Genomic DNA, 22,027 nt, shown 5'->3' on the forward strand with positions numbered 1-22,027 from the left:
TGTCAATCATCAGTGACAAAATGTGTTCGTGCGCATGACTATTCTTTGAATATACTACGTATATATGTATTATATCTACATATGTATGTATGCCACTGATCTGTGTGTAAACTGGATAGGGTGTGGGACCTAGCCGTTTGAAAGCGTTTGATCTGTGCTATCTTGTAAGAATGTACCATGCGCGACACAGGTGGAGGGACAGGATACTAGGTTTTGCCAATTCATATGTATGCTCATTCTTCATATAATTTATACTATTTGGTAAAAAAAATATGAAAGAGAAATTACAAATCAATGAAAAATGTCATCTGTAAGTCACGTGCACTATTATTTTGCAGAAAATTAGCTAAAAATAGTGTTACAAATATACATGTAAATTGGGAATAACTTAGTATCCTGTTCCTCCGCTTGTGCCGCGCATGACGTATTCTTACAAAATGGCGCAAACCTATTGCTCTCAGAATCGTCCATATGCCCAAAAGTCCTATACCGTATCCAGTATATTTTGATCAGTGATGTGTGCAATACGTGTGTGTATGTATATATATATACCTCATAATGGCACAAGCAGTCACAGATAGGAGAAGGTGGCAATGTGACGAATTGTGAGAATCCATTTAAAGATGGCTGCTGTTCGAGCAACGGTTTGTCGTGTGATGTCACTTTCGGACAACACCTCGGTGTTGTAATTGAGAAAGTTCGTTAAGACGGTTATTTATTCTTATCAAATAACAACAACTGAAATTGGAAAGCTTAATCGATAGAGAATGACATAATTTGCACAAGGAAAAATGAATTGTCATCAAATATTAAGTGGAGCTTGTAATGCAGGTGACCGTTGTTACGCCGTTGGGTCTGTCGAAGGAATTTCTTTCACTGTAAGTCTTTGTTGTCATTCGAACGTAAAAAACACAGATATTTCTAGTTCAAAATTCTTTGATTCCTGTATATTAATCTGTGATATACACTGAACGTATCCTCTATATTCTCTCATTTTTGTAAGTCAAATTCATATTTTTTTTGACTGTCAAATTATTCGTTACTGACTCTATAAATATTTTTCACTTGCCTTTATTAAGATATTTTCGTAAAAAGTCAATGTTTAGCAAGATATTTCTTCTGTATTATTACTAGAGTTAAATTAGAGCATTATTTTCATAGTGAAATTTGTTTTCTCTGAATGATATATATTATAAATGAAAAATGTGTATATTTGACACAGGCATATGCAGCAGGCTGTAACATAGTTATTCTTGCCAGTAACTTCGAACGAGTTCAAATAATTCCAGGAGCTGTACACAATTACATTAGAATTAGTTGTTTGGACTGTAGCACAGATACAGGGAAAATAGCTGCAGCATATGAAAATCAAGTGTGCATTTTTGAGCCTACTCCATTAATCCACAGCACATGTTCTCATGTTTGTATTCCTACTTGTACTTATTTATGTCTTATAACTAATTGTATATATTTTACCATTTTATATAATAATATTTTTAAATTATATATATAGCAATTAGAATATAGATGGGTCCAAACTGGAAGTCTACAAACTGACTCCAATATCAGTTCCTTGTCATGGAATTTGGAAGGCACAAGATTATTAACTGGCGGAGAACTTCTGCAACTATGGCACCAAAATATAACCCCCTTTCAAGAAGAACACAGTAAGTTCTAATATATACACACAATTTCACTAAGCCCACAAGTCATTTTCATTTATACCATTGTATATAATGGTTTCCCTTGTCGTAAATCGAAGTAATAAAATTATGCACAGTGATGAAGATGAATGTGTTACGAATTCAAGAAATCGTAACTGGACGAGAAGAAAATACTTCGATTGTTGCTCCAGACTGTGAGTTTGTTTGGCGTTGAAGCATAAAAAGCATTATTTGTTTATGAATTACCAAGATGAACTGGTCCCTATATCGAACATAGTATATGTTAAATATATACAATACTGTAAATTATTTTAGATCTTACAATATTGTTAAAGTTTTCATAATTCCTTGCTTGCTAGGCCATAATTCGTTTATGCTTCATCATTTTGACGCTTTTGTGCATTGTTGAGGAGGAAATAACTAAACACAATTGAATTCCCCCTGAAGAGGATATTTTTTATGTTAATAAAACCTAATGTTCCTAATGAAACACTGATTCATAGTATTTAAGATAGTAAAAGTAGCACTCTGCTGTGTTTCTATCCACTTAGCTAAATTCTAAATAGAAATCTGGAGGAAGTAGGTGCTATGAAAGAATGTGTATTTGTAGCTGGAACGGTCACTTTTTCGATCGGTGGTGAGGCGGAAAGTCCTGCACCCGGAGATACAACTACAGGAAATGAACCAGGAGCATGGAATTGCGTTTGGAAATGTCGTACAGCCACGCCGGTACACCTTATGAGTTTCAGTCCAGATGGTACATTATTTGCAACAACAGGATTCAATGATAGATTAGTGAAAATTTGGTTCGAGAGTAAACAATGTAAGATTTTTATATATAGAGTAGATACGAGGTACTTTAATTTTACAGTCAATGTAACGAATATTTGAAAGGGATCGTATATAAAATTCTTCTTTTTCAGTATTTTCAACGAAAAGTCTAGACCACGTCAATGTTACGCAATCTGTGAGCAGCGACAGTTATAGCTTCGTTTATATCGCTCATCCTCGCGCAGTAACGCACTTATCTTGGCGCAAAACTAGCAAATACATGCCAAAGTATGGAAATTATACGAACAATTTCTAATTATCCAAATTGAATAAGAAGATTCCTTTTTTGAAGTTTCCTTCAGTTAGAATTTTTTGTATGTTTAAGGGGTTCTGTATCTAACATGTTAGTGACATCCTGTAGAGACAATATTTGTCGAGTATGGGCAGAAACGATACCACCTGATGTCGAAGGTTTAGCCAACATGAGTCAGTTCGAAGGTTCTGACAGGCATGGTCACCATGGAAAACATCGACATCACAATATGCATAAACATCGATTTATGCAACGGCTCAAACATATGAAGTGCGTTAACTGTTATCACACGGTATATATATTATAGTATATAATGTATCAATGCATACATTACATATTATAATATACATACCACATACGTATTTTATATGTACACAATTCACTTGACGCGTTATATGTACATTGTTTGTAGAACATGTTTTCATATCCGCCGACATGCAAAGCAACAACATCAAGCAGGTCATGCCACAGCTCCAACTTTACCAACCTTACCTTCGACGTATTCAGTGCACGATTTTCATAATAATTACCAAGGTACTGGCCACTATCCAGGAATGCACTTTCACTTGGCAGCTAGTATTAATGCAGAAACTGGTATGATTTTATACATAATTGGAAATAAATACTATGTAAATCAGATTGAATTAATATTATTTTTCGCATTGCAGATATACCGTTAGTACCGAGCTTAATTACCGGAGATCCTGATCGAGAACCAAATTTTATTTTGCACTGGTTGAACAATAAGGAAATGCATTTCACGATGCAAGCCGAAAATATCTTGCAAGAACTTACTCGTAAGGTGGTAGAAAAGGAGGAGGGGTTGCATCAAGACATGGAAGACGCAGATCATGATTCCGAAGAAGGAGGCTTATCGAGTGAGTTTCTTCACTTTTTTTGATTAAATTTTGCTAGTACGTTTAATGACGCAATTGTTTAGCGATATGATTGATTCTACTGTACCTACGCAGAAAAAGGCGTACGATTACAACCAATACAAAAGTCGGGTGGTACAGCCCGATCAATGAGCCAAGAAGATCATAGTAGTGACGAACATCATACGGCTCATACAGTTTCGTCCCATCATAGTTTACCACACAGCGGTCATTCTCATCAAAGTCTCAGGTATAATATTCCATGTATGGAAATGTAAAGATCAACATGTCATACGCGTTGTATGACACATTGCTCATTTATTTATTCGTTCATCATTATTTCAATCAATGACTTCGTTTTCTTATCTTATTCCGAAATTTCTCGTTTCAGTAACACTACTTCAATTAATTCTATTGCAACGGATGTGACGTCTTCAATGAATCATGCTCCGGATTCTTTGGACACTAAAATAGAAACTTTATTACGCGATTGGCACCATAATCCAGACCTACTCTTCTCGATCCATCCGATAGACGGAAGCTTTCTAATTTGGCACATCGAGTGGTTGGATGAGTATCATCCAGGATCGTTTCGACAAGCACAGATATCATTTTCTACGCGAATACCTAACGCTTTTCCTCTTGGTGACGCTTCAACGATGAGTCATAGCGTGTCAATGTACTCTCATAATACCGGCGGTCCGTTGTTAAATATCCGTGAAGTGGCAAAGTCGTCCACGAAACCTTCGAATGAGGGTGAGTATTTTCTGTACTCTGTATTGGAACGTACTTAAGTATTCTGTTAATGAGATCGTTTGATCGATGAATTTATCGGTACAGTTACCGAAACTGCAACGCCGTTACCCAGTTTAATCGAACAAGACGAAGAACAGTCAACGTTAACATCTAGAACGGGTCAGGAACTTTTAAAAAATATTGAAAATTCGTCCGGTCTGAATCAAACTGCTACAGCAAAAGAAAAGGACGATCATTTGGAAGCTGGTAAAACGAATCAAGAGACAGTTAACGATTTACTGACTCATCCGAGCCCGATTGTCTCTATGGTATCAAAGCATTCGAATGGGACCTTAAACTTATGGCAACTAACGTTTGCTGACAGAACGAAATTTTCACAGGTAGAAAATTATTGATAGCGTGATTACGTTTTATCCGCCCATTTATTTTGATTTTTTATTTTTTCTATTGACGATAGGTATTAAGTATTGGGCATGCGTCAAGAGCTTCAGGTCACCGATTTCGTGTAAACGATATTACTTGTCATCCAGTTTTACCTTTATTGGTGACAACATCGCATCATAATATACCAGAATGTTCCTCCAGTTCTCAATGTCAGAACGCCGATTCGAATGAAAATATAAATAGTAAATCGAATGCAATCAAATCGGTGCCGAAAGATGTCTCTCCAACGGTAAGCAAGAGAACCGTCAGCGTCAACTAATCGCCAACTTTTGTCGAATAATATCTTGTTGCTGGCTATTTTCAGGGATTCTGCAGCGAATTAATACTTTGGCGTGTGGATCCAGTTGGACCATTGTCGAAAAGCGGAGGAGTTTCTGAACTAGCGCGTATTAATTCTCCGGAGATTTCAGCATTCAGTAATGTAGCATGGATCCCAACTTTGTTGCCCAGTACCACTTTGGGTAATTTATCAAATTCTCCCAGCGCATGTTTCGTCGCAAGCGATGGCGAAAGTTTAAGGGTGTACCAAGCTGTCATCGATGCTAGAACTTTATTGGCAGAAGTATCTATAAGTGAAAGACGAAGTAGAATGATGGTGAGCATCCTGTAAACATAAATACACAAAACGGTTCAAAGTTGTAAAACGATAATGAGCTGCTCATATTTATTTTAATCATTGTGCATTAGGATTCAATGGCGAGCCTCTCGACAGATATATCATCAGATGATGGTATTAGGCATTCGATTCATAACACAATAAAAATAGTATCGCAACAGTCAACGGCTAGACCAGGTTGTGTCATACAATTAGATGCTATCGCTGATGCCACGCATGTGAGTACATATTATGTATAAACAAGAAGGCATTATCGATTAAAGATTGACTTATTGCTTGTTTAATGATTGTTGTACACGTAGGACTGGCAGAATACACAATTTTTACATGTGTTCCAAGAACAATTAATTACCGGAGACAGGAACGATGAGAAACAAACTGGTACAGATACATCGGTAAATGATTTAGGTTTAATGGAATCTACCTTGGATGCTATGGTAGACCTACAGCAATCTGCCATTTTTGAAGAACCATTTTACATAGTCGTTTTAGAGAGAACGCAACAGGGAACGACAGTACATATGTGGCGTTTAGTTATCGCATCTCAACCCGAGACTACTGGTATGTTATATGACTGGACGATTCAGGCCGTAATGGGATAACGCAGAAGGAATATTTAAATTTGTTTTCGTTCACTTTTGCTGTACCACGTCTATGTCTAATTCTGCAGGTTTGTCGGGATCGATGATGTACGTGCCAGACTCACATTTGGTACAAGACGAAGAAGAAGAAGGAACACCTGGTCGATACAATCATTCGGAAGATAGAAGATCTCGTAGAGCGAGTCAGACTCGACGTGAAAGCCAAGGCGAATTCGATTCGTACTTTCAAAGACGACCTCAAAGTAGTCACGTTCTTATCACAACTACAAAAGTTTGCACTCAAGAATTACCACTACCGGACGGAGTCGAGGTTTGTATTTACATACATATAGTCATTATCCATCCTTCTTTTTAGATTTCTTTATTCCTGTATCATCAAGTGGTCAAATTGCGAGAGAGAGAGAGAGGGAGAGAATGTAAGGATATTGTCATGTCATTGCAATGTTTCGATACGCAGGTTATACACGCGGCACCAGCTGCTGGACATTTAAGCAGCTCTTCCATATATCCTGCTTGTTTCGCACCATATATTGTCGTGACAGCGTGTAGTGACAGCACGATACGGTTCTGGAAGTGTAAAGTTACAAAGGATCAACCGGACGACAAATTTCACTACGAATGGTGCGAATGGGAAATGATACGGAAAGATCAAGAATCCACTATTGATATTACAGGTATTTTTATCACTCTGCTGTCCCATTCTAAATATAATGAGGAGTAAGAATTAAAACGGGAGAACAAGACACAATAAATAGCGATATACAATAATTGAGTTGCGTTTCAGGACAACCGTTGAATATAAGCGCCGCGTACAGTGGACGTATCGCATGCGCGTATAAGTATGGAAAGTCATTTACACGACCTACGAAAAGTGACCCCGATTCACGATACGTAAATCTTTGTGTCGCCATATACGAATGCGAAAGCACTGGTGGAAGCGAATGGATATTAGAGGATACGATACATCTAAAGAACATACATCTACCGAGAATCCCGGTGGATCAGCACTTAGACTTGAGCTATCTTTACGACAGTAGATTTTTACAAAAGAAACAGAGGCTCACTCAGGTGTTACAAACGTTAAGCCACGAGGACGTAAGATCACCGAGAAACGGGGAAAATGGGGAAAGTACAAAATCAAATGCAGGTTTATTGGCTGTTCCTTCGTTTAGCACTCTTCAGTCCCTGCGTAAATCGATCATAGAGAACGGCAACACTTGCCCACTTACGCAAAAACATTTAGTTCAATTAGACTGGGTCTCAAAAGAGGATGGTTCACATATTTTAACTGTGGCTGTTGGATCAAAAATTATGCTGTTTACGCCGGTCTGCTCGGATCTCGCGCAAGCCAACATGAAGGCCATGAAGGAATCTCAGAGTAATAATCGCCCGATACTACGTAAAGCGTCATCTTTGGCCCAACCGCAATTCGTTGACGAGATACGTTGGATGAAACTTCGAAAGATTGAATTAACCACGGCGGATGGTCTGCCGCCATTACCGATGCAAATATCTTGGGTGAGAGATGGTATATTAGTAGTCGGCATGGATTCGGAAATGCACGTTTACTCGCAGTGGAAGCCGAATCCGAAAAAGGATTGTTTCCACTCGAACTTACAACATCAAGAATCTGACGAATTCCAAGCGAGTCGAAACTTGCGGGACGAAGATTTGCGAACATTAGCGCACGAAACATCGCAAAGGAGATTGGCGAACGTGTCGTCCATGCCACATCTTTCCCGCGTGAGTAGTATCAATTTGACGATGCTCGACGCAAAGAAGAAACGGGGTATGCAAAATGAGAGTTTAAATTTCGACTACATGCCGGATTACGGCTTGTTCGAGGCTTCAAGAATCGCTTGCCCTGTTCTGCCTCAGTATCATCCGAAACAGCTGATGGAGTTGTTGAACTCGGGTAAAATACGGTGGGTAAAGGCTATACTGGCACATCTGGTTCGATGTATAGGAAGCTCTTGCCCGTTAAGAGCAGACGATGAGAGCTTAATGAAACAACGAGGCGGCGGTTGGTCACGTTCTAGGACGATGTCGGTTAGCTATGTAGGCACAACGTCACCGCTCGAGCCGCGTGGATCGACCACTCAAATACCAGAAGAACTGACGCTCGATTACGCGGAAATAACCTCGATATCTCCATTGCCCCTTTGGACGTTGCTGATCGCGGACAAAGAAACGAATCTTCCGCATCAGCATAAAACTGAAGACAAACAGGATTATAACGAATTATTCGATAACAACTTGGACGAAGGTGAATCATTAGATGATATGCTGGAGGAAGATTACGATTGTTCGCGACAAAAGGACAGGCGGTCCTCGGTGCCTGAAAGGCAAGGAATATCTCATTTTGGACCAAGGCAAGGCAGACTATTGTCGCGTTTGTTAACGCACACTCACTTGCCCGGCCTCTCGAGTCTCGATCAAATGCATTTGCTTGCTCTAGCCGACACTGTTTCGACGTGCAACGTAGATTTTGCAGAAAGATTTGCGATAGATGCTGCGAAGAACGCAATTGCGAAAGAAAATTTGACGGGCATTCCCGACGGAGAAACCGTTTCTACGGATTCGTTGGACGATTGCGGACTTAGGTTCTTATTAGCTATGAAACATTATAATTATTTAATACGGTGTCTTCCACTTGCTCAGAGAGCACAATTTCAGAAACAAGGTATATCCTCGAACAATCTTGTCTGGGCGTTCCATTCCGAATCTGAGGAAGAATTACTCGGTTTAATACCTTCTTACGCGAAAGGCCAGCCGAAGTGGAACGTTTTGAAAGAACTTGGTGTCGGTTGGTGGATCAGAAGCAACACCGTGTTGAAACGGTGTATCGAAAAGATTGCGAAAGCAGCGTATCAAGAGAAACAAGAACCTCTCGATGCTGCTCTCTACTACCTTGCAATGAAGAAAAAAAATCTTGTTTGGGGTCTATTTAGGAATAAGAGGGACGACCGAATGACCAGTTTCTTTGCTAACAACTTTGTAGAGGATCGCTGGAGAAAGGCAGCGTTAAAAAATGCGTTCGCCCTACTTGGCAAACAGAGATTTGAGCATGCCGCAGCGTTTTTCTTACTAGCGGGTGCGCTCAAAGACGCCATCGATGTGTGCTTGAATAAGTTAAACGACATACAATTGGCAATGATCATCGCTAGACTTTACGAAGACGATACAACATCTCCTAATATGAGACGACTATTGTACGAGGAAATCTTAGGATGTGATAAAGAGGGACACAATCAAGATATGAATAAATGTCATCCAGATCCATTTTTGCGCAGCATGGCTCTATGGATACTTAAAGATTATGCGGGATCACTTAATACTTTGCTCCTTACGAATGTTGGAACTTTGCATCCACAATATAACGACGAGACTGACAAACCTGAAGGCGCAACAGGTATTACTCACGGTTAATTATCTCTATTAATTATACATATCTATTCGCTTAATAAAGCGCATAATGGTTTTACGATTTTTTCTGTCTTTTCAGCCAATCCAAATGTCTTCAATTTTTATGTCTATCTCCGTACACACCCATTGCTGATCAGACAATATATTGCGTCCACCGCTCAGGATAAGAAAAAAGGTCATTCGGTGGTTATATCGGGATTTAGTTACGGAACGGACACTAAATCTCAACCGGATAAACAGTTAACTTTGGAAGATAGCATTACACCCTTAGAAAGGCAATTATATTTCACGACTGCTCACGCTCACTTTAAAGCAGGGTGCCCTGCTCTAGCTCTCGAAGTTCTTTCGAAATTACCTAGCAAAGTAATGGAGACTGATTGCGAAGATTCACCCAGTACGTATACATAGAAAGCTAATCGTTTTGTTACTCTATTACAATATCTCTTCTGAAAGAAGGAGTTTTCTTACATGTGCGTTTCATTTTCTATGCGATTCAAAGGCGTGTTGAACAGTCCAAGTAAGTCTAGGAAACAAGATTCTCAAATAGATACAGGTATCATCAGTTGGGACGACAATTTGAAAAGAAATGAAAATGAAGGTACGTTTCCATTTTACCTTACATTCCGTTTCGTATGTGCATCCATTTAGATATAAAGAAACTCGTTTGCATTCACTACATTAGGTGCTATTGACTGGTCCCAACCTGTGTCCCAAAAAAATGACGACGAATTGGTATTGAATTGGGATGATGACGACACAGGTGAAAATGATGACACTGATAGCCCACCTCTGAGTATGAAACTAGATAAACAAGAAACTAACGATACGAAATCATTAGACAAAGAAGGTTAGTTTGGCTTGTGATTTAATTTTCTAGTTAATCGAGTCTCTTGAAGCATTCAAACAGACGAAAGACATTTTTTGTTCCAATACTTATTAGAAAAAAGTGAAAAAGCATCGGGTCAACTGGACATTATGGCGCAGCAATTAAAATTTGTGGCCTGTTTAAAAATTTTGATGGAAGAATTGTCAACGTTGGCAACGGGATTCGAAGTGGACGGAGGACAACTTCGATATCAACTCTATGTGTGGCTCGAGCGAGAAGTGGATGCTCTTAGGCAGCTTTGCAACTATAGTGTCAACTCGGACGGAGATGCGAGCAACGTTTCAGACTGTATGAGTTGATTCTAATCTTGCATTCGAAATTTAAAAATATTCAATTTCAATTGTCAATGATATTCGCGCGAATTATTTGATAAATCGATCTTCGATATGTCTAAGAAGAATATAAACGATTATTGGTTTTCAGACGAAACCGGCGGTATGGTAGACGATGTACAACCGTGTAGACCTGGTGAACAGCCAACATTGCACGAAATATTAGTAGCTGAGAAATTGGACTTTGAAGCTAAAGTACAACGAGCTGTTCGAAGAAAAAAATGGTTAAAAGGTAAACGATAACCGATATCGCTGATATTATTATATCTTATTAATACTATTCTATAACATTGTTCATCCCAATTTGTTTTTCTTTTATCATCCTTGTTCTCAGCGAATGAAACTTTACTGCGAACATTGTTATCTTATTGTTCCCTACACGGAGCATCGGGTGGAGGTTTGGCGTCGGTAAGAATGGAACTTGTCCTACTATTACAAGAGTTACAGCAGGAAAAAACGCAACAACAGTTGCTCAGTCCTCTCCCGTTCCCAACCACGCTTCCTCTTCTGAGCGCAAGTGTGGCCTGTAACAAAACCGTTGTAGCAGATCCCGTTCGACATTTACAGGTTTTTACACTTTTTTTTCATATACTACTTAATTGTAAGATACTTTTTCAATTATTCGATCTATACTTAATGTATCGAAACATTTTTAGTCTCTTGCGCATGATATGCTGCAAACACTGGTGGAACTGCGTAATCCACCAATGCCGACAAGAAACACGCATTATTGCGAAGTATTCATAATGAGAGATTTAGCAGTGGCTTTGAGCGCCTGTATTTATCAATCTCTTTGCGATTCTGATACGTTTGTTATGAAGCATCAACAACCAGAAAGGTAGCTCTTTTATTCTTTTTTTCCCATCTTCACAGTCTTGTCAATTACTTCATCAATTGTCATTGAAATTGTACCAATCATATTTAAACGCTATAATGTTTGAAATTTTGAACGCTGTTCACATAGCTTTCCAGCAGTCGCTGAAATGGAAACTTTTTCTGGTGGACATCTGGTAGCCTCAAACCGACATCATCGAAGATATTCAACAGATGATGGTGTATGCATTACAACTTCACCTTCTAAATGGCCCGGTGTGACAAATTTGCGTGCACTTTTGGCTCGCGAGAAAGATGAAGATACGCCAAAATTGAATATTCTTCTCTGTGAAACTTTTGTGGCCACCTATATGAGCTTATTCGTCTACGCTCTTTGGAGCTGTGACAGTCACATTCTTTACAGACTCGTAGGTCAACATTTCGACAATAACACGTGGTCTTGTCTTTTTGGAGGTGGGGTAAAGAAATTACTACGCGTTGCAAGTACGAACAACCAGGTACTTTTCCTTTTTTCAGTTTTCCACTTGCTTTTTTTCAATGCCGTACTCTTACTCGGATAAATATGAATCTGAACTGAACCCCTGATTCACGTTTCTATGAGTGTATGTACATATGTATATTTCGAATGATGTAGAGTGGCGGGGTAGGAGCAATAGAACGAGGCGATAGCATATCTAGCGAGGTGCAAACCGCTGCAGGAGCTGTATGGAACACTATGACGTCGTTAACGAAACAACGCGTCAAATTAAATATGAAACTATTAGGTCAATTTACCGGTCAACAACCAAATATGAAGGAGGATAAGCCTACCTATAGAGAACAATTTGTGTCGCCTCAAATGAGTATGGTCTCATATTTTTTGATGAAGGTAACTTAATTATTAATTGTTAATTGTTAATTGTTAATTGTTAATTGTTAATTGTTAATTGTTAATTTTGATAATAGAAGAATAACATCTCTACGTTACATATATAGATAATAGCTCCGTTTCAATTTCATTTTCCAATTATTTGTCGATTGATGAATACAACAATTCTTACAGCCACATATAGATAGCGAGTATGCGGATGAAATCGACTACGACTCGTCCGACTCTGCAGTGTCCGATTTAGATACGTCCGAAGACGAGGAAGACGTATTCGACACTAACATGAAGCCAAAGAATAAACCAAAGGATAATACAGAACATTCAAATCCAAACTCCTATAGTTGGTGTGTTATGAGATTAGCTATAGTTAAGATATTGCAACAGCAACTTCAAGATTTCTTAAATGTCGCCGGCATAGAAATGCAAGGTATTAGATTTTTATCTATCGAGAAATGTTAAAAAAGAAAAGTGCTCGATCGCGCGTATAACGCAGTATTCAAGTCTAAATTTCAATTATGAATAATGTCCTTTTCGATCATGTGTGTGTACAGAGCTACCTGTGAGTAGTCCTTTAATTCATGGAACGCTAGCTGTGGTAGCACAATGGCAAGAAACGTTGCGAGAGGAATTAGACGAGAGAGGGCCACCACCGATTAATTATATTCCTGGTTGTGCGCCAGACCCGGCACCTACACCAGGGAAACCAGCGATACACAAATATCGATCTCTGCTTGATAAGGGCAACACACCGTTCAAGTAAGATGACGAATAAAATTACAAAATATACTATCGAATTTGAATTGAAATAATATCCAGTGTAACGACAAAACCTTTCCTTATTTAGTGCACGCTTGGCATCTGCAGCACCAGCTAATCGATTATGGTGTTACCTAGTCAGACAAGAATCAGTGCAGGACATTTTTATCAGAGCTGTGTTTGGCAAGCGAAGGTCTTTATCGTCGATATTAGAAAACAATCAAGCAGCAATCGATAACTTGAATCGTGGAACAGCAGAAGACAAAGGTAGCGATAGCGGAACAACTAGCTTGCCTGAGCCAGTCCGAATAATTCACAAAGAACAAGATAGTATCAGTGCCTTTTGCCTTAATCAGGTTTGATCCAATTGTTTCTAATCTTTATTGACTAACAATGACCGAATTGAAAAGATATATATATGTAGCGTTCACTGACAATTTAATATGATTTAGGTAAACCCAGGTTTGATGGCGTTAGCTACTCCTCGTGAAGTACAAGAAATGAATATATCACTATTACTCGAACTTCCATCTTGGTTAGAAGACGAGTGTGAATTTGATTTAATTAATTTGAATAAGCAACCAGAACCAGAACCAGTACAGCCAACCAGTTTCTTAGTTATTCAGGCAAGCACATCTACAAATACTTTGGGCAGTTTAAACCGCGAAAACGTTATTACATAATTTTTTTGCTCAGGCGTTTGCTCTTTTTTTTTTAACTTAACATAATATTTACTCCATATTTAGACCGCCGCAGATCGGCCGCTACTCGCTCAAAGCCCACAAACAAATAGCCCTCAACCTCAGTCGGGTATCGCAAGCCAAAGTGGAAGAGGAGCAAGTGTGGTAAGTTTTATTCGAAATCGTACAGTCATCGTGATACGCGTATTATTATATTATATTATACTATATTATATTAAATTACACTACATTACGTTACATTACATTATATTATACAACACGAGCACTGTACGATAGTATGTTTGTCTACTTAACAGTGTTTACTTTCACATGTCGTGTCCTTGCTCCGGCCTAACCCAGATGTTTCTGACATTTTACCTGATATTCTGTTCCTCTGTACTGTATATATTCACATACTTCATATACATGTATCCCCATTTTGTTAACGTGTACTTTCAGGAACAAACAAATATTTCAGGAATGTTTGGGTTAAAATAGAATCGAACGATCAATGGTAATACTCGAATGAGAAACAACATAAAAATCGTAAAAAAAAAATAAAAAATTGTCAAAAAAAAAAGAAACGTTCGTGATGCATTAAGCGGCGAGATGAAAGTTTAAAGTTGTAGGTTAATCCCTTCGTAACGATAATGAGAAATATGTGTATGTACCTATGCACAGCAATTTTTATACTCTCCGCATAATGTATAATGCGAAATGGTACATTCTGTGTTCGTGTGGTAACACCTTGAAAATTTGATTGTGGATAAATTGCAGTTGACGTAAAGCACACGAAGAATAGGTGCAGTTCTTCCCCTTTACCGTAAGAGATTCTATAGAACCGGCCGTCGCGTTGCATGACATGTAACAAACTTGCACTATTGTAACATGTTGAAATGACGTCGCGGTTCGAAAGCGGCTACTTCTAGGCTTATTCCTTGCGAGATGTTTGCAGCCGTAATTCCACTTACATATTTCTAATCGTAATTTATCCGATTCGTTGAAGCTGAAAAAAGTGAAGTGAATTCTCGCAAGAAAAAAGTCTCAATAGTCGTTAATATGTGTCGATATCGAGTAGCCGACGCACTGGGTCGCGTTAAAGTAGCACAACTGGTGACGGAGACATGTTCCTTGTTCAATGCTTGCCTAACGTCTAACTTGGTTCGCGTCTGACCGACCCTCACTGACCTGGTGGTTCGTTCGCTCGCTCAGATGAAGGGGATGCCCGCTTTTCCTGGCTCCCACGACCTGCGTTTCTGTCAGTTTGTTGCAGATAGGAGCAAACACTTATTGCAACCGGTGAGATTAACTTCTAACAGACCCTAGCCTGCATAATATCCATAGTATCCTAGTACCAGTAACTGTCTTCGGTTTTCTCCGTTGACATTTTTTTTCTTTTTCTCTTTTTCTTTTCTCCCATTGAAGCGTTAACGATACGCTTCACATCGTAATGTCGTAAGCGTCATGTTTGACTTTGTAAAATATCGACTAATCTTTCGTTTTTCGCTCAAAAAGAATCTGTATCTATTTATTGCATTATCTTTGTATACTTCATACGTGTACTAGTAAAAAAATACAAACACGAATGATCGCTTACGAACCTTACGAACGAGCGACCATTCCATATTATACGAGTACATACACATACATACTGTGTGTATACTGTTGCATATTTAGGAACAATAGTAACAGAATGCCTCGGACGCTCAACGATATACAAATACACAACATACGTACATACATACGAACATACATACATACTTACATACCTCGGCAAGGCATGTTGTTATTAAATAGTACAAATTACAAAAACCAATCATCCGTACTCTCCTCTAATAGTTCTCGATTTCGCGGTCGCATAAATCATTTAGCGTAGCGACTGCGACAATCTTGCTGTGTTTCTTTTTATCACTTATTAATCATTGTCACCATCATGGATTATTACTTGTTGCTATTTGTTCTTATTGTTGTTATACTCCTTTACTTTATGTTGAATCGATTGACCCAAAGAGAATGAAAAAATGCAGCAATATTTTTTCAATACAAAATTTATTCTTCTGGTCTTAATCGAAAAAAGTTATTGAAGGAATCGATAAGAAAGGAAGAAACCAATCGATAACAAATGTGCGAACTTTTTCTCGCACTGCTGCATGTCCGTTTAGCCGTTCCTTTTCGTGTATGTACTTTCTTGATCTTAATCATTGTTTTAATTGCAGTACATAATATGATAGTGCCCCATGCTTCGCATCGAACAATCGTTGATCGAAACGTTATCATGAATTTCGTATGAGTGCCGAAACACGAAGAGGCCCACTAACTTTTATACTGCATTACACATATCGTTGCGACTTCTCGTCACCGTTCTGTAGAAAAGTCAGAAAACGATTACTATATATATTCTACATGTTTCGTTTCAATGATTCTTCGATGTACATACATGCATACATACATATGTACATCTACAAAACGATCGTTTATATTAGGCTTTTGCTTCCCGAGTCAACGATAAAATAATAGAGCGATAAGGCAGTTCGATAGCATGCGTTTTTTCGAAACGTGTAATTCAGACGAATGTGTACTGTCATTAGATAATACGTGTATAGTCCTTACCGCAGTATTTATCCTACATCTCACTATTGTTCACTTTTCGTTGCATTCTGTTATACATAAACGTCGTACGCTAACATTTACGGAATTAAGTTAATTTTTTCCAAGGAATTTATGCGTGTGTACACTATTTGCGGAATAATGTTATCATTGCAATTGCAAAGTACACTGTGACTCGATTTAATACCTACTATTATATCTGTTCTAACAGATTCTGAAGCATAAAATCGATGGAATAAGAAGAATCTCTTCGCATCCCCTGTTGCCATTATGTAAGCATATGCTAATTGTATAATCTGAAAAGAATTCTAGTTTACGATAACTATTTATGTCATTGATATACAGACCTGACGGGTTCGCAAGATGGCTCAGTGTCGCTCTGGGAATGGGGACATCAGACTGCTGTAGCGACTCCTAGACAACCAGGAACATTTGCGAAAGTAACTCGCGTACGTTTCTCACAGCATGGAAATAAGTTTGGCGTAGCTGACTCGGATGGGCATCTCAGTTTGTTTCAAGTAGCCTGCAGAGAAGGAACTGCACGGCCGTTCTTCGTAAGTCTTTCTTCTCGACTACCAATTCGTCCATTACCCGTGTTCTTCTTGTCTCGTATCTAGAACCTGTTACCACTATCCGTCGTTCTAATCGCCACTTTCTGCTTCAGAATTACCAATGCCATAGCAAAGTGACAGCTGACTTTGTCTTCCTCGGTGCGTGTAGCTTGATAGCAACGGCGGGCCATGGTTCCGAAGGACGTAACGTTGCACTTTGGGATACTTTGCTTCCACAAAACAAATCCCTGATTCAAGGTATGTATTCTTCAACATGTCATATTTTCTTGCCTTCTACTTTGTGCATATGTAAGTACATATTACCTCCTGTTCTTGCTTTACAGGCTTTACATGTCACGAACAAGGCGCTAGTTCGTTAATACTTGCACCTCAGCATCAGTTATTAATCAGTGGTGGAAAAAAGGGAGACATAAATATATTTGATGTTCGACAGCGACAACAACGGCATCGTTTCCAAGCTCATGAGTCGGCTATAAAGTGCTTAGCCCTGGATCCACACGAAGAATTTTTCGTCAGTGGAGCAGGAGATGGTGATATTAAGGTTTTGTATTTTCCTCTTTATATTTAGATTTTGCTAATTTTTAACCAAAAAATTGTCGATTTCTGAGATCCTCTAACTTTGAGAATAAAAATTGTACAGCACTGAGCCTGAGCTCATTTTGAAAGGCAAAGCCTCGCTTTAACTTATCTGTATTTTCAAGAATAGAACGGTTTCTATATTATTTTCAGATATGGGGTTTGACCGTCCACTCACTGCTTTACTCTTTTCCTGGAGAACATCCACGATCTAGTTTCTTCAAGAACATTGGACAAGTAAATTACCACACATCTTAAGTTCAATTTATACAGCCATCGGGTCGAAGATAAACCATTTAACTCCTGCTCTGAATGTATGATCGACAAGTACATATTTACCAAGTTTCCGCCATGCAAAAATTAAACGTGCCAATATGACTCGTCTTCGACTCTCGCTGACTGTATAAATCTTCATTAAACCTTTAACAATATAATGTAATAACGTGAAGAATATTTTTCAGGGCGTGACACAGTTACATGTTGATTCAGCTGGTCGTTTATTTTCTTGCGGTGCGGATGGATCTATGAAAGTTCGTCAATTGCCGGAACGTGATTGCGTTGTACACACCTTATATTAAAGTAATGAGAATATGCTAATCTCCTATAAGCAAATATTTAAAAAACTAAATTAATTTGTCCTCAAGAAGATGGATTATTAAATGTTATTCAATATTACATGAACATGCATTTTTCTCGTAAATACTTGTATGTACAAAATTGTACAAATAACGGTAGTTTCTCGTTTAGGAAATTATAAACGTCAAGATACTTATTACGTTAGATAAAATTTTTTGTTGAATTTATGAATTACATATATCGTTTCTGACAACTGTGTACGAAAGAATGATTCAGTTTAGAGATTAAAAAGGGAAATGAGCAAAACATATACGTTATACAATTATCGGTAAATATGAATACAGTTGAAGAATCCTCATTTGTTGTAGTTTATGTTACGGAAGACAGTTGGTACATGTATGAATGACGTACGTATTAGGTGATGTCCTAGTACTGATGGTATGTACGAGCGAAAAGATAGTGATTCTACATAAAAAAAAAATTTAGTCAAAAGTGTAGAAATTTAAAGTTTATTTAAAATTCAAAAACGAATACAGTGATGTCCGCTTAATGGTCACAATTATTGCTTAAAATTTTGATCATTTAATAGTTAGTGTTTGCGATAATCTCTGACCTGTGACGATTGAGCAGCCATCGCTATACATACTTTATTTTACTTTACTTCTTTACCTTTACATATATTTATTTTATAATGGAGTGTACATTCAGTTACATTCGCCAGTATTTTAGTTAAAAGCTCAGTGCTCATAAGTTCGAACAGATCTAAATTATTTTCGTTGGTGTACAATGAAGTAAAATTTAAATCTAAGGACGACAACGTTCTAAGAAGCGCGGGTAAAGACATACTTCGCGTATGTGATATCTATTTAAAAGCCAACAAAGAAATCTTTCAAGACCCAGTCCATACCCACCATGTGGACAAGTTCCATACTTTCGCTAAACAGGTAATATGGAAAATATTCAAAATCAATCAGTTATACTGTCAATAGTTAGTATTCAAACCAGTACTGTTCAAGCGAAGATCCGCGAGACGTGCCCCCCTCTCCACTTTTACTCACTGTCAGGCAAATAATGCAAGGACTAGAGACCGTTATGACAAGCTAACATTTCTATTGTAAAAAAAAAGCTGATGTATACTGTATACAACAGAGGATCGAGAAAACGATTAGAAGCACAAGTAGGCGAGTGAAGGGCGTTATCGCTGAACAGCGCTGGTTTAGATTAGAGGATTAAAACACTCACCTGATCTGTGTACCAATAATACGGTTTTGGATCAATATTTTCACGATGATATCCCTCCAATAATTCATCGTAATCCCAGATACGCATTGAACCACCAACTATCTCACCCACGTTCGGTAAAAGCACATCTACTGATTCTGTGAGTCGTTTATCATCGGCGCAACGTTGCATATAAAAAGACTTGATTTCCGCAGGAAATCGGCAAAGCATTATAGGCTCATTTATTGCGTCAGTCATTTTCCTTTCTGGCATTTCTGGAATGTCCTAAAGAAAACGAGTTACTAAATTAATAAAACTGAGGTAGTTTCTTTTTGCCACTGAAGAACAGTGAAAAAAAAAAAAGGAAAAGTTTGATTAACACATAATGTAAAGTAATGTTTAATGGTTGTACCTCCCCAAATTCATAAAATGTTCCATCTTCTTTAGTTATACCATTAGCTCGAAGATACTCGATTGCATCAATATAAGACATTCTCTTGAACGGCTTTTTTGGTACTTTGAAATCTGGATTTAATTCTTTGACAAGATGACCAAGAGGTGAGCTTAAGACACGATCAACAACATCGCATATTAAATCTTCCAGTCGATCCAGCAATTCATCGAAAGTAATGAATGAACATTCTGCCTCTACATGAGTATATCTAAAAATTAAAGACTATATGAATGTCACTTCCATGAATTCAAACTGCACATCTTAAATCTTTTGTATTTACTCTGCAAGATGACGTCGAGTTCTAGATTGCTCCGCTCGATAAGACTGTGCGATACAGTATACGTCACCCATTGCTGGAAGACAAGTTTCAAGATAAAGTTGTGAACTTTGAGTTAAAAACGCCTCTTCCCTAAATTTGTAAAATTAAAATATTAAACGATAAATCACTCCCAAAAAATAAACGTGAACTCGAACGAGCAATGATTCGATGTGCTTACCCGAAATAATCTAGTTTAAATAATGTTGATCCACCTTCTACCTGTGTCTGTACCAAAGTTGGCGGTGTTATTTCACAATAACCTCTTTCCTTGTAATGATCTCTAAATGCTTGCATCAATATAGATCTCATTATCAATATGCGAGACGTCTGAAACAAAAAAATTGTAAGAGATTTTGATAATAATTAATATATTGAAAAAGTTAATGTTCAAATACTTCTATTGGTGGTCCTCTATTTATATTCTGCTAACTGAACAAAAGTAAATACTTTTACTTATACTTTACTAAAAATATACTATTATTGTACATTTTCTCCACGTATCATGATGTGTCTGTTATCTAACTGTACATCTGGAAGAGCTTCTTCGTTTAAGATAGAATCTGCACCACCAGGAGGAGACATTCCTATCAATCTCCAATAATCAATGTGCAGTTCATGCCCACCTGGTGCCTGAAAACTATAAAATGAAGATTCTCGAACAACTTATAGCCAAACATACTGTTTACAAACTAAATACATTTTTTCCTTCTGGTACAGTTTTGAGGGTTCCAAATACTTCGATCGAAGCTTCCGTAGATAACATTAACGCATCATAAGTTTGACATAAAATATCATTAAATACACATTGTAGAAACCCAGATCCATCTCTCAATGTAATGAACATAAGTGCCTTCCCTAGAAATAATATAATATCAAAATGACATTTCTGAAACAATATATCATTATAAACTGTCATACCTTGCCGTCTAAGCCTATGTACCCATCCAAAAAGTTTTACTCTTTGATTTCTGTAATCAACACCTTGTTGAATTTTTATGCGGATGGCAGGTGGTAAACTATCATCTTCCTGAATTGTAATTGTTTTAGCTTCTTCTAGATTCTTTAATCTTTTTTCTTCATCTTCCAACAACTTCTTTTGTTTATCTTCATTTTTATATTGTTCTCTCACCCATATTTTCTGTACTTTTTTCAATTGAGATTTGGAAACTAGTTCATATTTTTTACCATCTTCCCGAGAATCTTGATAGATTGGCGGAAATGGTTCTTTTCCAGCATGATGCATTGCTCTTAAAACTGTCTTAAACGGATTCAATTCGGTACCCTTACCTGTCTCATCGTTTCCATTTTTCTGTGATGTATAAATTGCATCTAAAACGGGCATGCCTCTATGAGTACGTGTTAGACGTTTGACATTTGAAAATAAAAATGATGTATTATAACTGTAAAAATGTTTGATACTCCTTGAAACTGCTATTACAATCATAAAAATTTACCCGGCATTGGAACAGACGGCTCTTTCTTAGACATCCTTTACCTATAAAATAATTTCCTTTTCTATCTTTTTTTTGCTTTCTTCGATACTTTCCCACTCCTTTTCTAAATATTACAAAGTTAACTTTAACTTAATTATGCTTTATCAAGAGAAGAATTCAAAATAACATGTACTTCATTTTCACAGATGTTGAAGAAATAAGGCTGATGCAATTGATAGATCTTTATAGAAGAGGTTATCTTAAACCACGGTGGTATGCCGTGATGACAAATAGTAAGTACCGATTCCACATGTGTAATATCAGCACAGCAGAGATCATATGTATGCGGCTTAAACCTTAAACCGTTGCGGTCGTTTACAGTTGTTTAATGTGAAGTAGTCCTATTTCAAAGTAGCCTTCTTATCTAACTTAACCTGGTGTGACCC

General features: G+C 37.7%; 2 protein-coding genes across 3 annotated transcripts; one reads left to right on the forward strand and one right to left on the reverse strand.

Annotated features, from left to right (window-relative positions):
• Nucleotides 1-759: 759 nt before the first annotated feature.
• Nucleotides 760-18,253, forward strand: Rbcn-3a (rabconnectin-3 alpha). 2 transcript variants are annotated; one of them, XM_076375702.1, is made up of 39 exons: nucleotides 760-878; nucleotides 1,223-1,420; nucleotides 1,514-1,667; nucleotides 2,275-2,487; nucleotides 2,588-2,723; nucleotides 2,821-3,018; nucleotides 3,161-3,342; nucleotides 3,417-3,626; nucleotides 3,720-3,873; nucleotides 4,015-4,379; nucleotides 4,464-4,759; nucleotides 4,837-5,052; nucleotides 5,128-5,418; nucleotides 5,511-5,657; nucleotides 5,742-6,000; nucleotides 6,110-6,351; nucleotides 6,499-6,715; nucleotides 6,826-9,453; nucleotides 9,547-9,861; nucleotides 9,967-10,065; nucleotides 10,150-10,314; nucleotides 10,408-10,641; nucleotides 10,777-10,917; nucleotides 11,020-11,252; nucleotides 11,342-11,523; nucleotides 11,650-12,016; nucleotides 12,154-12,387; nucleotides 12,562-12,814; nucleotides 12,939-13,143; nucleotides 13,232-13,499; nucleotides 13,596-13,769; nucleotides 13,890-13,988; nucleotides 15,036-15,122; nucleotides 16,642-16,702; nucleotides 16,776-16,984; nucleotides 17,095-17,239; nucleotides 17,326-17,543; nucleotides 17,732-17,815; nucleotides 18,040-18,253. In XM_076375702.1, the coding sequence occupies exons 1-39, from the start codon at nucleotides 792-794 to the stop codon at nucleotides 18,154-18,156; spliced, it is 10,083 nt and encodes a 3,360-aa protein (XP_076231817.1). In that variant the 5' UTR covers nucleotides 760-791; the 3' UTR covers nucleotides 18,157-18,253. The 2 variants fall into 2 exon arrangements, with proteins under 2 accessions (XP_076231817.1, XP_076231818.1); XM_076375703.1 differs by lacking the exons at nucleotides 760-878; nucleotides 1,223-1,420; nucleotides 1,514-1,667; ... (3 more) ...; nucleotides 3,161-3,342; nucleotides 3,720-3,873 and having other exon boundaries at nucleotides 3,536-3,626.
• A 347-nt stretch (nucleotides 18,254-18,600) lies between these two features.
• Nucleotides 18,601-21,845, reverse strand: Asnrs (asparagine--tRNA ligase). Its single transcript, XM_076375704.1, has 9 exons — nucleotides 21,603-21,845; nucleotides 21,067-21,477; nucleotides 20,846-21,003; nucleotides 20,635-20,778; nucleotides 20,327-20,475; nucleotides 20,110-20,238; nucleotides 19,788-20,037; nucleotides 19,397-19,660; nucleotides 18,601-19,090 (listed from the first exon to the last, which is right to left on the reverse strand). Exons 1-9 carry the CDS (start codon nucleotides 21,634-21,636, stop codon nucleotides 18,959-18,961), a joined length of 1,671 nt encoding a protein of 556 aa, XP_076231819.1. The 5' UTR covers nucleotides 21,637-21,845; the 3' UTR covers nucleotides 18,601-18,958.
• Between the last annotated feature and the right edge of the window lie 182 nt (nucleotides 21,846-22,027).

The sequence above is a fragment of the Calliopsis andreniformis genome, chromosome 3 (assembly GCF_051401765.1).
Source record: "Calliopsis andreniformis isolate RMS-2024a chromosome 3, iyCalAndr_principal, whole genome shotgun sequence".
Taxonomy (NCBI): domain Eukaryota; kingdom Metazoa; phylum Arthropoda; class Insecta; order Hymenoptera; family Andrenidae; genus Calliopsis; species Calliopsis andreniformis.

Excerpts from the sequence above, each read along its gene's own strand:
- Rbcn-3a (XM_076375702.1), top strand. The coding sequence starts at position 792 with ATGAATTGTCATCAAATATTAAGTGGAGCTTGTAATGCAGGTGACCGT. Across the intron at positions 2,488-2,587 it reads TTGGTTCGAGAGTAAACAAT|TATTTTCAACGAAAAGTCTA; the intron begins GTAAGATTTTTA and ends CTTCTTTTTCAG. Across the intron at positions 4,760-4,836 it reads ACAGAACGAAATTTTCACAG|GTATTAAGTATTGGGCATGC; the intron begins GTAGAAAATTAT and ends TATTGACGATAG.
- Asnrs (XM_076375704.1), bottom strand. The coding sequence starts at position 21,636 with ATGTCTAAGAAAGAGCCGTCTGTTCCAATGCCGG. Across the intron at positions 20,239-20,326 it reads TTTAAACTAGATTATTTCGG|GGAAGAGGCGTTTTTAACTC; the intron begins GTAAGCACATCG and ends TTACAAATTTAG. Across the intron at positions 19,091-19,396 it reads ATTATTGGTACACAGATCAG|CGAAAGTATGGAACTTGTCC; the intron begins GTGAGTGTTTTA and ends TTACCTGTTTAG.